The 15,173-nt window shown below is 38.2% G+C and overlaps 1 protein-coding gene across 1 annotated transcript; it reads right to left on the reverse strand.

The window, feature by feature from the left end:
* Window positions 1–257: 257 nt before the first annotated feature.
* Window positions 258–13,981, reverse strand: LOC136205395 (calcium-dependent protein kinase 13). Its single transcript, XM_065995962.1, has 7 exons — window positions 13,081–13,981; window positions 12,165–12,308; window positions 11,792–11,944; window positions 2,915–3,030; window positions 2,657–2,824; window positions 838–1,068; window positions 258–756 (listed from the first exon to the last, which is right to left on the reverse strand). The coding sequence occupies exons 1-7, from the start codon at window positions 13,700–13,702 to the stop codon at window positions 613–615; spliced, it is 1,578 nt and encodes a 525-aa protein (XP_065852034.1). The 5' UTR covers window positions 13,703–13,981; the 3' UTR covers window positions 258–612.
* Between the last annotated feature and the right edge of the window lie 1,192 nt (window positions 13,982–15,173).

The following is a 15,173-nucleotide window of genomic DNA, read 5'->3' on the forward strand; positions in this document are numbered from 1 at the left end:
AATCAAAAACCTTAAAGAGCAATTGAAGAAATTGTAAGAAAATGTTGCAGAGAAAGGAGAGATGAAATAGGGAGTTTAGCATTCAAATTTTCACCTATTGCTTCGTTTTATACACCTGGCCTGATAACAATCCCCTTAGTTTCCTGAGAAAATTATCGCCCTGCTTTGATTTCTTTCAAACAACCAAATTGCATGTAGAATCAGCTAGGTTGTGGGAAAAGATGAATTATTAAATTAGAAACAGTAGACTAACGTGATTAAATTTATGCACAAAATGCACACTAGTTCATTCGCATTACCTCTTTCCATCACCAGAATATACTACAGCCCTATGGAGTTCAATTCAAAACTCACTCAACAAGAAACAATTATCAAATCTCCAAGTGATTTCAGGACGCAGCTACAACTCACTATTTTTACATAATCAACATTTCCAGAGACTGATAAGATTTCACCAACAATCAATCCTATTCAATCTCCATAATTCTGCTAAACCTCCCAAAAGCAGCAATTAATCACAGAAGAAAGCAAATCTAACATCATGGACGCACATTCATCACCTAATACTTTCTTTTCCTCGGTCAATCAAACACATATTTCTCTATATCTTACTCACCCCAAGTTTAGTGAACCATCCTTCATTAACTTAATGCTTAAACTGTTGAATCTCCCTCTAGAATAATGACGGGATGCCTTCCTCCAATCCGTTCCCGTTTTCATCATAGCAACAAACTCATCGTAGCTGATTTTCCCGTCCTGCATTCATAGATATAGGATAGTGAGGTTATGATTCCATTCAGTGTCTGTCTATAATGACAAAATATTTCATCTTCGCACCTTGTCTATATCTACTTCTTGGAAGATATCATTTGCGACATCTGTACAATCATCTGCGCCATCTTCCATCAAGGCATCTCGAAGCTCATCTGGCTCGATAAAACCATTGCCATCCTTGTCAAAGTAAGAAAATGCATTGTGAAGATGCTCATCATTAGCCATCCTTTGAAGATGAAGGGATACGGCAACAAATTCCCCGTAGTCTAGTGTACCTTTCCCATTAGTATCTACCTGTTGCACAATAATTTGAACATTCAGAACAGAGAAATTAATATACAAAAATCTTCTGCACGTGTTTCTAGAATTGCCTTCAAATCATAAACAACACTTCTCAGATTGTAATGCAGAGTTCCTAGCAATGCAAGGGCACATTTTTAATCATTGTAATGCTGGCCTTGATCATATAGCTAATTCTATAGGTCTAAACAGGCTTCAGTATATCAAAATTAAAATATGATCAAAAGAGCCCAAGGCGTTAATTAAATGAGTTCCAATGTATATCATGATTAGTCCTTGGTTATAGTCAACTAAAGAAAGCCTCATGTCACAGTAGCATTATATCCCTTTCTCCAAAAAAAAAAAAAAAACACAAGCAAAAGAAAGAAAGAAAGAAAGAAAAAAGAAAAAAAAAACAGAAACACATCCTCATAATTCAGATTATCAGTTTGAGTTATCCAAGTCATATTGGGTTAGGCTATGCTTACTTTGTTTTTGACAAAGTAAGCTTTACTTTGTTTTTACCACCATTGGATGAACTTACTTTGTTAAAGTTCACCATCATCCACACAGTGAGCATGGCCACTCAAGGATTGGAGAAGCATGTATGAACTTTAGAAATGTTGATGATACTTAATATCTTATGCCAATATGCACGCTGCATTTGCATCCATTGAGGCCATTTACTGTAAGACCTGGTATAGTTATATGAATTACTACTTTATATTTGATATTGAAAAAGTAGAAAAAATATATATATATTCTGAATCTCTTTTTCGCGTCCACCTCTCGTTCATATATTGATAATATGGATTTCCTTTTAAGCTATCAGAACGTACTTGCAAAATTGGCAACTGTTAAAATCAAAGGAATTACATAGTTTACAAAAATCAATGAATTGACTTGAAATTTTTAAAAAAAATGAACCAAAGGTGAGGCCTTTCAGTGATTACCCAAGTAATCTCTCCTACATTTCTTTGTTCAACTATAAAAACTAACAAAAAAAGCAGCATGTCAGCACTGTAATTATCACCATTCACCACCAAATTCACTATAAGCATTTGGAATCAGGAGAAAGAAAAAAGCCACTTTCACTAGCTATATCTTCTCCAGCGAATCCAATATGAATTTTGCAAAAACGGTGCCCTCAAGCCCACTCATTATGATACCATCTTTGTCGTAAAGATGCAAAAACAATTCCATAACACCATCCATAACCATAACTAAGAACTTCAAAATTTGCTACCAACGGGCAGCAAAGAACAGAGTCGATGTGGTCAGATGTGGTATAGAAGAAAATAGAAAATTAAGGCAAGTCTGTATAGTTCGGGTTAAAAACACTCACGGTAACTGAAGTTTAGATAAAAGTTTCATCATAGTCACTAAACTTCATTTTGGGCCAATAAAATAACTCAACTTTGCAATTTGTTTCATCACAGTAAAGGAAATACTGTCCACCCAGTAGGCAGATCATCCTCATAAATTTCAATTTTGAATGTCCAACTTGTAACTTTAAGACATTACTGTAGATTAGCATCAAGTAATTGTTGCAATAATGCTTGTGATTGTTGACCATATTAAAAGCATAAGCAATTGTACTCACAGCTTCAATTAACATTTGCACTTCAGACTCTGCAAGCTGGGTGTTAAAATTGCGAAGTCCAGCTTTTAGTTCTTCAGTAGAAACAATACCATCATTATCAGTGTCCACCTTCCTGAACATCTCTTTGATGTCTTCAAGTTCTTCATTGGATAAGAAATCAGCAATAACCTAAATGAAAAATCACACATTAATTTATCAATCGAACAATATCAAAAAGGAAAGCAAAAGATGAAAACTTTGATGGAATGAAGAACCAACCCTGAGGGCTTTTCTTTTGAATCTGTTCATCATAGAAAATTGCTTAAGTCTTGACTTGACAACATCGCCAAGAGGAACATTTGGAGCCTTTTTCGCATTTTGGAGCCACGAATGCTCTGTCAATGGAAACAAAAGTGTAAAAAACAAATAGCATTTATCATCAAAGTTCTAAACCAAGAGTTACCAATTACCATAATGATGGAAGATTTTCAGTACACCATACCTAGCGTTACCGTTGATATAGTAGACAGGGAAGTGCTATATGTTCAACGGCACATAGTTACCAGTTGAAGTTCACACATTAAATATACGCATAAGCATGATATTCAGCACTAAAACATAAGCTTAGATGGCATAATCAAGTCCCATCCAAGAAGCATATAATACTGCTAGCTAGGAAGTATTATTCTAGAGCTACCACACTAAATGAACTTGCAGCATTTCCAGTTCTATCTTCCAAATCATATCTAATTTTCATATACTACATGTGACAGAGGGAGAGGGAAAGAGAAGAGGGAGGGAGGGAGGGAGGGAGGGAGGGAGGGAGGGAGAAGAGATATCTGTCAGGATATCTGAAGCCATATTGTACCATCACAGATTCTTCTTTATGCTGTTATTTTCCACGACCAATCTCAAAAATAGTTACTTGGACCATATCTTTATCAAGCAACTTAACATGTATGGTATGCAGGGGCAAAGGTTTGTTGATATGCAATGGAATGCGTGGCTAACTCATACAAGTAGCTTTTATTTTTCCAAGTGGTACTTTACTTACAATATATTCAGATCACTTGAATTTGAAAGATAGTGAATATATATCATCTGAATGAAACATTTAGCATTTACACCACCTTCCAAGTCATCCCCAAATTTCCAAAACTAGATGTATCAGTATATCTATAAAACAGCCTCACATAACCATTTCATGTGTTTGTTTGTTTGTTTCTGAATCATACAACAACAACAAAGCCTTAGTCCCGAAATGATTCGGGGTCGGCTAACATGAACCGTCATATAAAACCGTGAAATTAAGTCGTGTCAGCAACACAAATTCTCTCCCTTCACTCTGTCCTATCCACTACCATATTTGCCTCAATCCCCAATAAACTCATATCACTCTCGATCACCATCCTCCAAGTTTGCTTAGGTCTTCCCCTACCCCTCACCACTACATCCTTTTGCCACTCTTCAGTCCTCCTAACCGGCACATCAAGCGCTCTTCGTCTTACATGGCCAAACCACCTTAGTCGGTTTTCCCTCATTTTATAATTAATTTCACGAGATATGTCCTTATGAGCTGAAGCAAAATTGGACCAGCAGCACAGTTGGGCAAGTTAAATACTATAATGGTAAATTTCAGACTTACTCAATGACCACTCCAATATCATGGAACTTCATTGCCTCCAAAAATATCTTTTTTTTTTTTTTTTGATAATTCATTGCCTCCAAAATTACTTATACTTGAATGTTAACTACAGTATCCTTTGGAACAATAATACTCATAGAAAACAGATGTAAAAATCACAATTTTTTTTCAAATATACTAGTGATAATATAGGAATTGCTACCGAAAGTAACCTAGGATTTCAACTACTGCATAACCATTTAAAACTTTTTAACCCCTTAATCCAATATTTTGCAAAATTAAAGAATCAAGGGAATCGAACAATTTCAGTGAAGCATAAAATGAAGTTGTTTAAATCCTACATCTCTTTGGCCATGCCAACATGTTAATTTACTGTAATCAGTAGAGGATAATTCATGATATATTCACTCACTCACAAACATTGACGGCACCAATCACAAACTGTGAAGTGATAATGGAAGTTCATGTGAAGGTCTGAATTAATTGAACAAGTAGTCCCTTTTAATAGATTAATAAAGTATCAAATTAGAATCCATTGTAAGAAAATTTATAGGATTTGAGTGCTGTTAAAAGTGATAGGCGCCTTTAAGGCGATGAGAGTCAAATTGCCAGAGATACTACGTACCACCCTAGGTACTCGCCTGAGCAGCGGATGGAGCTACTTAATAAAAAAAAAAGCAAAAGTAAATATTATCGTTCGCAAATCAGATAATCAGTTAAATAGCTTAAATAATTAAATTAAATAAAGCCCGCTATGTGTAAATTAATTATGTGGCATGATATAATCCCTTCTAACATGTGACAGTCCAATTTTTATCATGCATAATTCCTAATCTTAAGTCTCAACATCTGTCAAAACACTGTAAACAAGTACTCCCTCCTTCCCACGAATATAGCACAAATAACCACTAATTTCCTACTATAATCTTATGGTTTGAAACTATTAAGTTCAAAATAAAACAAATGCTCTATTTATTAAATCATTTCATTAATTGAAGGTATATTAGGAAAATACCATTAATATTTAATGTTTTCTTGTTCTATGTGCATATATTTGTGAGACGGAGGGAGTATGCAGTTTCATAAATCATTACCCAATTCAGTTTCATCAACAACCAGCATTCTCAACTATAATTAAATATTTGTGTTTCATTCCTCAACTTAAAAATCATAAATAATTGACCCACTCATTCAATTTCATCAACAACCGTTGCTCTTTCTTCTTTTGCTTGTTCTTAGTCCATGTACCCTCCTCCCCTCCTTTATGATATCTTATCTTCTGTCCAATCGGTGTAGCATCGGGCTCATAAACTATGCGCTCGCAAAAGACTGAATTGGCCTGCCAAGTTCATGGCCTATTTCGGGTTCACTCGGAACTTTGGCAACCACCGTAGGAGGTGTGATGTACATGCACTCATTTCAAGGGGGTCTTTAACATGATGTAGGTAGAGTGGCGCCCATGGGAGGATTCCTTCCATTGGGATAAAGATTGCATGGTCTCGGCCATAGAGTATTGGCAGCGGCGAGATTTTTTTTCTAACTAGATTCTTTATTCCCGCCTGGCATCTTATTACATAGATCCTACTTCATCCTTCCCACTACAGGATTTAGTGGAGGATCTAGGGCGGGCCAATTTTTCGTACCTGTGCTCATTGTGCGCCCCTTTCGTCGAGTGCCCCACAACTTTTTATGGATTCCTTCTTTGTTACCGGGGTCGACCCCAAAGCCTGTCTCAAAACAAGGAGGCCATAGAGAAAGTTTTTTATTCCTTTGTCTCGAACTTCGTGAAGAACTCCATTCTATCTCTCCCTTGTTAAGGGGAAAAAAAAGTAGTGCTTTTAAGAAGCCCCGGTTGTACACTCCCTTCGTTCTACGAATCCTTGTTGATTTCTTAAAGAGACAAACGGCTACTAAAGTAAAACAGCTATTAGTTTTGATGTCTTTCTATTACTTTTCCTCGTAATTATGTGTAATAGATCATAGAAATCAAATAGAAATCTAAACTATCTTTTCTTTTTTAATTGAATTGATGTTACCTTAAATTATTTATTCCTTCGTAAATCCCCTTCAATTTGGTCTATTTCTTATTCCAAATCTTCACATATTCCAATTTATAACTTTTAGAAATGATATAATTCCATTTTGTTCTGCCACCTTGCTTCTTGATACAGATTAAAGACGATAGTGATGATTTTAATCGTAAATTAACAAAGAGTTTCTTCTCTAGAAGGAGTTAATCCCAAGATATAAGTATGAAAACCTTACAAAGAGAAATATTGTTTGATTCATAAAAATGTAATTATCCTTATAAATGGTGGGGTTTAAATAATTTCCCTAAATTCAAGGCTACGGACGCAAATGCCCTTACTAGGGTTACAACATAGAGAGTAATAGGGGTAGATGGGAGGGAAATGATGGTAAATGGCATAATAGAAAATAGGACTAAATGGCAAGACAGTAACGACTAGTCGTCAAACTTGTCTCCTTAAAGAGGAAGTAATGGTGACCTCCTTGGTGAGGAAGTAATCTCAGTGGATATGCTTTGAAAGGATTCGATTCGCCTAGTGATTCTTCTTGCACTAACGGGAGCATCTGCCAGGTCTGGCTTGAATAGAGGATCCAGAAAGGATGTCCTTGTCATTCCCTCTTTCTTTTAAGGAGTTGGATCTCCAACTCGCCCTTAGTAGTTTCAAGGGGTCCATCTGCCTTCCAGGGACTGAGATCACGTATGTTGAAGGCTGGTGACATCTTGCCCAGCCAATTTGGTAGGGCCACGTGATAAGCATTGGCATTCATCCTCTTAGTACTTTATATGGACCGTATCTTCTTGGCCGAAGTTTACTGCTCGGGACGCTGGCAAGCCTATCCTTGCTTAGGTAAACCATCACTTCGTCTCCTACTTCAAACTGAAGGTCCCTTCCACTTTGGCCTTCAACTTCCGGTTCCGCTCCTCAAGAGTCTCCTTCACCTCCTAATGCATCGGCACATACTCATTAGCCAGTTGGTGGGCGGTCGCATTCCCCTTATCCCCTTTGGAAGGTTTGCTATATCCAGCGTGTGATTGAAAATCTTCGTATATACCATTTCAAATGGTGATTCCCAGTTCCCGAATGTACCGATCCATTAAAAGCAAACTCTGCCTGAGCCATAACCAAGTCCCACATACTGGGCTTGTCCTTACACTTCCTTCTTAGCAAGTCCCTAGGGTCCGATTAACCACTTCTGTCTGACCACCAACTTGCGGATGTGCGGTAGTTCTGAACTTTAAGGTCGTATCAAAGAGAGCCCATAACGTCCGCCAAAAGTGGCTCAAAAACTTCGTATCTCAATCTGAAACGATACTCTTTCGTACCCCGTGTAATCTTACTACCTCTTTGAAGAACAGTTTGGCGATCGTTGAGGCATCATTCGTCTTTCAGCATGGCATAAAATGGGCCATCTTGGAAAACCTGTCAACCACAACGAAAATGGAATCCATGCCGCTCTGGGTTCTGGGCAATCCGAGGATGAAATCCATGGATAAATCTTCCCATACTGTCTCAGATACGAGTTGTGGTAGGTGTAGGCCGGCGTTGGTCGCATGTCCCTTGGCAGTTTGGCAAATATAACACCTCTCCACTAGGTAAGTGACATCCCTTCTCATCTTAGGCCAAAAGTACCGAGAGCTCACTGCTTCATAGGTCTTGTCTCTCCCAAAGTGTCCACCTAGGCTTCCACCGTGTAAATCTCGGATGACCTCCCGGATGGAGGTGCATGGTAAACACAGCCACCTTTCATAAGATGTTCATCAAGCAGATGATATGTCCGACCTCCATGTTGGCTTCTACAACTCTCCCAAATACTTCCGAACTCCGGATCCACCCTGTAGTCTCCTCGGATGTGCCCAAAACAATCTATCTCTAGGTTCACTATCTTTAATAGCACCAGCCTTCGACTGAGGGCATCCACCACCTTGTCGGTTGTCCAATCTTGTGGATAAGTTTATAGGGAACTTATCTACAAAGGCAGACCATCGGGCATGCATGGTGCATGGAGCTTCGGAGCTGCTTTTGACTCCCTAAATACTTGTTGGTCTGTATAGAGGACAAATTCTTTTCCTACCAAGTAATGCTCCCATGTTTTCAAACCCTCATAGGTAGCCCACTTCTGCCTCACTTCACATAGTTTTTCACTAAAGTAGGCGATGGGTCTCTTCTCTTACATCAAGACGTCCACAACCCCAACTCCACTGTCATCACACTCAACTTCAAACAATTTATCGAAATCGGGAAAGGCTAGCACTGGCGTTGTACTCAATTTCTCCTTGATCAAGGCAAAACTGTTTTCCTGCTCTCTTTCCCACTTGAATCCCTTTCCTTTCTTAAGGCATTCGGTTAGTGGGGCTACTAGAGTGGTGAAGTTTTGGATTGCTAGCCTATGAAAATTCTGAATGTCTCCCACGTTCCTAGGGGTAGGTCATTCCCTGATAGCTCTCACCTTCTCCTCATCCGCTCGGGTCCCATCTCTGCCAACCACAAACCCGAGGAAGACCATACTCTCCATGACGAAGTGACATTTACAATTGTTGCTTCCTCAACAGGTCAAATACTACCCTCGTATGCTCTACATGATCTTCTAATATCTGGTTGTGGATCAGTATGTCATCAAAATATACAACCACAAACTTCCCAATCACTAGGCGAAGCACTTGATTCATCAGCCTCATGAATGTACTAAGAGCATTAGTCATCCCGAATGGCATCACTAGTCACTCATACAATCCATCCCGGGTCTTGAAGGCAGTTTTCCATTCATCCCCAGCCCGGATACTTATCTGATGGTATCCACTTCTCAAAGACTTTAGATCCGCCAAGTTAATCAAGCATGCCATCCAGTCGTGGGATAGGGAACTTGTACCGAATAGTAGTGATCTTGTTGATAGCACGGTTGTCAATGCAGATCTGCCTTTCAACCGATACGCCACCAACCTCACTTTCATCCGGGATTCCAGTGTACGCAAAAAACCTCTCTACTTCGGATAGCCAATCCAAGAACCCCTCTACGTCTAATTCACCTCCGAACGAAGGTAGATCAATCTTAAGTTTGAAAGCACCATCCCTCTCGAAGTTCCCGAGGTACCCTTCCCTAATATGATTATTATTAAGATATGGGTTCTCCCCAGCAACACCCACATGCATGTTACCTATTAGACCAACGTTCCCAACATTCCCAATATTTCTAGGGATCCCATCATCCCCAACATAATCGAAACCGTCACTATCACAATCAGCATTGTGAACAATAACGTAGTTAGGTCTCCTTACCTCGTGAGTCCTAGGGCCTATCTGAGACGGTGGCTGATGTGCTCTATTCTACCTTAGGGGGGCGAATGTGTGTGGGTTGCCTCTGTGGTTGGGGCTCTGGAATATCTTCCTCCCACCAATTAGGACTTCTGGCGGGCCGTCGCATCACGGTCAATACTTCGAACTTGAAACTTTCCATGGAGGTTCTCATCTCTTAGAGTTGTTCTTTCGTTTGCCTTTGTCGCTCGATATGAGCGCGATTCTGCTCCATAATGAGCTCCATCAGTTCTTCAAACTTTCTGTCCGTAGCTTCCAAGGAGTCTTGAGGTTGCCTTGGTTGAACCATTTCCAAAAGAAGTTTGGGGTTAGGAAACGATGGGCTCTGATACCAACTGATAGAGATTAAAGACGAACGTGATGATTTTAATCGTAGATCAACAAAGGGTTTCTTCTCTAGCTAAACTAGGAGTTAATCCCAAGATATAGGTATGAGAACCTTACTCACAAAGAGAAATATTGTTTGATTCATAAAAAGGTAATTATCCTTACAAATGGTAGGGTTTAAATACTTCCCCTAAATTCAAGGCTACGGACGCAAATGCCCTTACTAGGGTTACAACATAGAGAGTAACATGGGTAAGATGGGAGGGAAATGATGATAACTGGCATAATAGAAAATAGGACTAAATGATAGAGACAGTAATTAGAACGTAACCGACTGGTCCTCAAACTTATCTTCTTAAAGAGGAAGTAATGCTGGCCTCCTTGGTAAGGAAGTAATCCCAGTAGATACACTTTGAAAGGATTCGACTGTGTAAGCCTCGCCAATGTGTCATTTGCCCTTTAGGTACTTTGATTCGCCCGGTGATTCTTCTTGCACTAACAGAAGCATCCGCCAGGTCTGGCTTGAATAAAGGATCCAGAAAGGATGTCCTCATTACTTCTGGGCCGAGGCATTCACCTAGGTGTGATCTACTTGAAGGAGCCTCGTCCAAGGGCTTGCGAGGCGCTTCACCCTCACCGTACTGTGCTAGGGTGCCAAGGCGAGTCCCTAGAGGGCTATTAATAACATAGTGACATTTGACTTTGAATTATTTATGGCACGTTTAAATGAAATTTTCCATGTCTTGATCAAAATTTAAGTAAACAAATATTAACTTTCAAAAAAAAAAAAAAAAGTAAACAACTATTATGTATGAATTAAAAACAATGTATTCCTCAGCATGATATGAGGAAATTAATATACATAATCACAAAATGGGAACTGAAATTCAATTGAAGAAAGACATTTTGGTTCGCGGAGTACAAGAATAAATTCTTCAGCACTCCAGTCATGATATGAGGAAATTAGTATAGCATGTTGCTAAATTCTCAGGTTTCGAAGAATATAACAGAATTACTATCACTGTTCGAAATGAAGGCCGCCTAGGCCCCACCTAGGCGCTCGAAATTGAGAATCCGCCGCGATTTTCTCCAATTAGTCCCTCAAGGCGTTTTATTGACTCCTAGGTGATTTTTAGCCGTCTTATCTCCGCCTAGACCGCCTCGACGCCGCCGATACCGTCTAGGTACCGCCTAAGCGACAATGAACAAAAGCACTTTTTATTGTGAATTTATTTTTTTGGTTTATTATAATTCAATTTTAAGTTGTTTCAATAATATTGTTGTTGAAATGTTGATGTTATGCACATTTTTAAAGATATATGTTGCAAATATACATGTTTTTCTATATTAAACAATTTTATATTATTATTTTTAGATAGTATAATACATATTTTAATTGAATTTATATAATAATTTATTGATTAACAAATAAAAAATACAAAAATACATATCTGATTAATCCCGACTAATCCGCGATTAATCCCTGAGGGCCCTGTCCGCCCGACTAGCGCCTAGCGTTTTTTACAACCTTGATTACTATTAAAAAAACAATCGCTTCCCTTCATTTAGACAACAATACCATAAATGAAATGTTTCTGGAATTACAAAGATAAAAAAAAAAAGAGTATATTAATAGATAAACACACATCATACAGTAAATTCTTGAAAAATGCAGATGCTTTAAGACGTAAATAACTCAAACAGGACATCAAAATACACTTGTCGGGACATCTTCAAAGAAATAACATATCCAACAATACACCCATTTATAACACAATCTATTAACGTATATGCAGAATGTTATTATAAGATGATGCCAAAGCAACATCAAAGAGATATAAATACCTAGCACTTGTTTCGCAGTGAGTCGAAGCTTTGGATCTGGCTCCAGCATCTGCTTGACTAGACTCTTGGCACCCTCAGAAATGTTTGGCCATGGATCCCGTTTGAAATCTATAATCCCACGAAGAATGGCCTGTGCAACCCCTTGCTCAGACTCTGGATTAGATGCCCAGATCGATAAAATAAGAACAATATTAACTTTCAAGGAAACGCATAAAACATGAATTACAATATGAACAAACAAAATGGAAAGATAGCTCCAGTTACAATGAAATAAGAAAAAAAAGGAAATAAGGCGACAAATGGTTCCTTCTGCCTTCCGTGGCACACATAGGGTATACAAGAGAGAGGAAAGGAGCATAAAGAGTAGCATTACCAGCCCAAAATGGGGGAACTCCACACAACAAAATGTAGAGAATGACCCCTGCACTCCAAATATCAATTTCAGGTCCATAGTTCCTCTTGAGCACCTCTGGAGCCATGTAATATGGACTTCCAACAATTTCAGAGAACCTCTCACCTATATAATATTAAAGTTAGGCAGTGATTTATGCCAGAATAACACAGTAACTAAAATATACAACTACATCAAGGAAAGTTGATCAATTGGCTGTCTCTTAAGAAACATCTTGTTTCAGCGCAAGTGCGTAACGAAGGTCTATCACAATAATTAGAAAAAGGACAAGGTTATTTCTAATCTAGTAAACCTGGCTCATACTTCTTTTCAAGGCTCTAGTGACTCTTTTTATGTGTGAACTCTCTGGTATCAGTTCAACGTCCTGAATCTCTATAATAGTGAATTTCAGCAACAATGAGCTTTAAGCTCACAATCAGCAACATATAGTCAATTCAGTCTAAATTGTTGACTTGACTGTACATAGAAAATTCGATCCTCAAACACTCCAGAAGGAGAAACAATAAATAAATAATAGCAATCCAACAGTAATTGCAATTGAAATTCAGATGGTACCGCAGAGTTGTACATTTCTAAGACTACTGCAGTTAAGTAGGCCAATTCAGTAAATTCAATGCTTTAGATTAGTTCAAATGTTTCCCTTGCATTACCATGTATTCACATGTCAATGAAAAAATATTTTATTGGAGATCTTGCTCGCACTCATTACATTCAAAATGAAAAATTATCCATTACTTCGCAATAAAGAGGAGGAGGGTAAGGAGGCGTATATCTTGCTCGTTATTCTGTTCGTCCAATATTACCTTGAAAATTTCATTCCCTTTCTAAAACAAAAATAAAGCGTACAGCTGAAAACTTTAAAGCTGGAATTCCTCACCTGGCTTAAAGAATATAGACAAGCCAAAATCAATTGCTTTCAAAGGAGAATTTTCCTTCTTATTTGCAAACAAAAAATTCTCCGGCTTCAAATCCCTATGGATAACGCCATGCTTGTGGCATAGCTGAACAACCTCGACAATCGTCCGTGTGACAGCCGCAGCAGCTCTTTCAGTATAATGTCCTCTAGCTACTATCCGATCAAACAGCTCACCTCCCTCACACAACTCCATGACCAAGTGGACGGCATTGTCATCTTCACAAGCCTCCTTCAAGCTAACAATACTAGAATTCCTGGGCAAGTGCTTCATTATAGCCACTTCACGTCTCACATCTTCAATATCTACAGCAGTCCTAAGCTTCCTCTTGGAGATACTCTTACAAGCCAATAACTCCCTACTATCCCGCTCAATACAAAGATAAGTAACCCCAAACTCGCCGCGACCAAGCTCCCGATCGACTAGGTACTTCTCTTCGATGTTCTCTTTTGGAATGCCAGTAAGAACAGTGATCGGAGCTTTCTTAGAAGCGGCAGCAGAAGAGTCTTTCTTAGCATGATCATGACTTAAAGATTTGACATCCTCCCGGGCAACAGCGGCGGGAGATCTGCAGCAATTACCCATTTCAAGAAAAATAACAAAAAAAAAAAACAAAATGCAGGGATTGGAAGAGAACGGATCTTGAAGCAAATGGAGCTAGGGTTTCACTTTCACATTCTAAAAGTGAGGCCCTAGCCCTAGCCCTCGCTTAGCCCTAGTAGTAGAGAGAGAAGAGAGTGAATTGTGAAAGAGAAAGAGAAAGAAAGATGGAAGAAAGGGAAGAAGGTAAGGGAGGGAGGAGAAAGGGGGTGGTCTGGTGTGTGGGAAAGTGAAATCAAGTCTTTTGAGAATGAGTTTAGTGTTTTTTTATTTAATTTGATTTAACTTTATAACATAATCTTATTATTATTAATATTATTATCATCGTCGTGTTTGGTTGTGTGACTTTTGTCGGCTAATGGAGGTCTTAACGGAGCCATTGTTTTGTTTGGCTTTGCGAATATTTTCTTTTTCTGAGCATGGCCTTCATCCCAGACACAATCATGGGAATTATTTTCCAATTTTTACCATATTACCCCTAAGGTGAAGAGCTTATGAAAACTTTTTGGGTTTTAACAAATATATTAGAAAATATTTTATAAATAATGAGAAAAAAAAACTGTAATATATGAGGTATCATTTTATAGGGTTTTTCTTTTCTGAAACATATTTCGTAAGAGATTGATCTGTTTGGTAAAGAGTTTTTTAGTGCAAAACTAGAGATTTGAGTCATTTTAAAGGTTTTGATTAGTCAAACCTCTAATAGTGGTGTTCGGTAGAGGTTTGAAATGGTTTATTGGGTCCAAAAAGCTAATTTTGAAAAACCTAATTTTACGAGCTTTTTCAATTAGTATATTGCTTCATATCTTTTGAACGGTATTTTTACCCCTATTTACTACCCTCTAATTTCAAATAAAGACTTTACCATGTTCTTATTTGTCATTTTACACAACAGCTATTAACAATCAGCTACGTTTTACCAAACAAGTTTACACAATCAACTAGTCAAATCAGTTAGTCAAATCCGCTAACAAAAAAAGTAATCAGCTATCAGCTAACACCTATTTACCAAATAAAACCATTACTTTGAAAAATAAATTTTTAACCTAGTGTAGTTGGAAAATATTTTTCCAAAAAAATGATGTTTAATTTTTTTTGGTAGAAACAGGAAAAGAAAAGACACAAAAACCAAAACAAAGAAACCTAACCTGTGATTAGCTTGGGGAAGCTAACCCCAATTCTATCTTCAAATAGAAGAGAAGAGAGAAAAACAAGAGGATCAGAAAGGGTTGTGACGTCCAGCATCCCCTCATGACCAGCCACCGCCAATCGATCAGCAACCCGGTTCTGTTCTCTGAAGGTATGGCTGAACTTTATGAACTCAAAGGAAGAGCAGAGCCTCTTAATAGCTTTGATAAGGTTCCGGCTGTTTAAGCAAATAGCATGATTATCAGAAATCATTTTAATGGCCTCAAGGTTGTCGAACTCAACAGATAACATCTTCAAACCCAGACTC

This window comes from Euphorbia lathyris, chromosome 9 (genome assembly GCF_963576675.1).
Source record: "Euphorbia lathyris chromosome 9, ddEupLath1.1, whole genome shotgun sequence".
Lineage (NCBI taxonomy): Eukaryota > Viridiplantae > Streptophyta > Magnoliopsida > Malpighiales > Euphorbiaceae > Euphorbia > Euphorbia lathyris.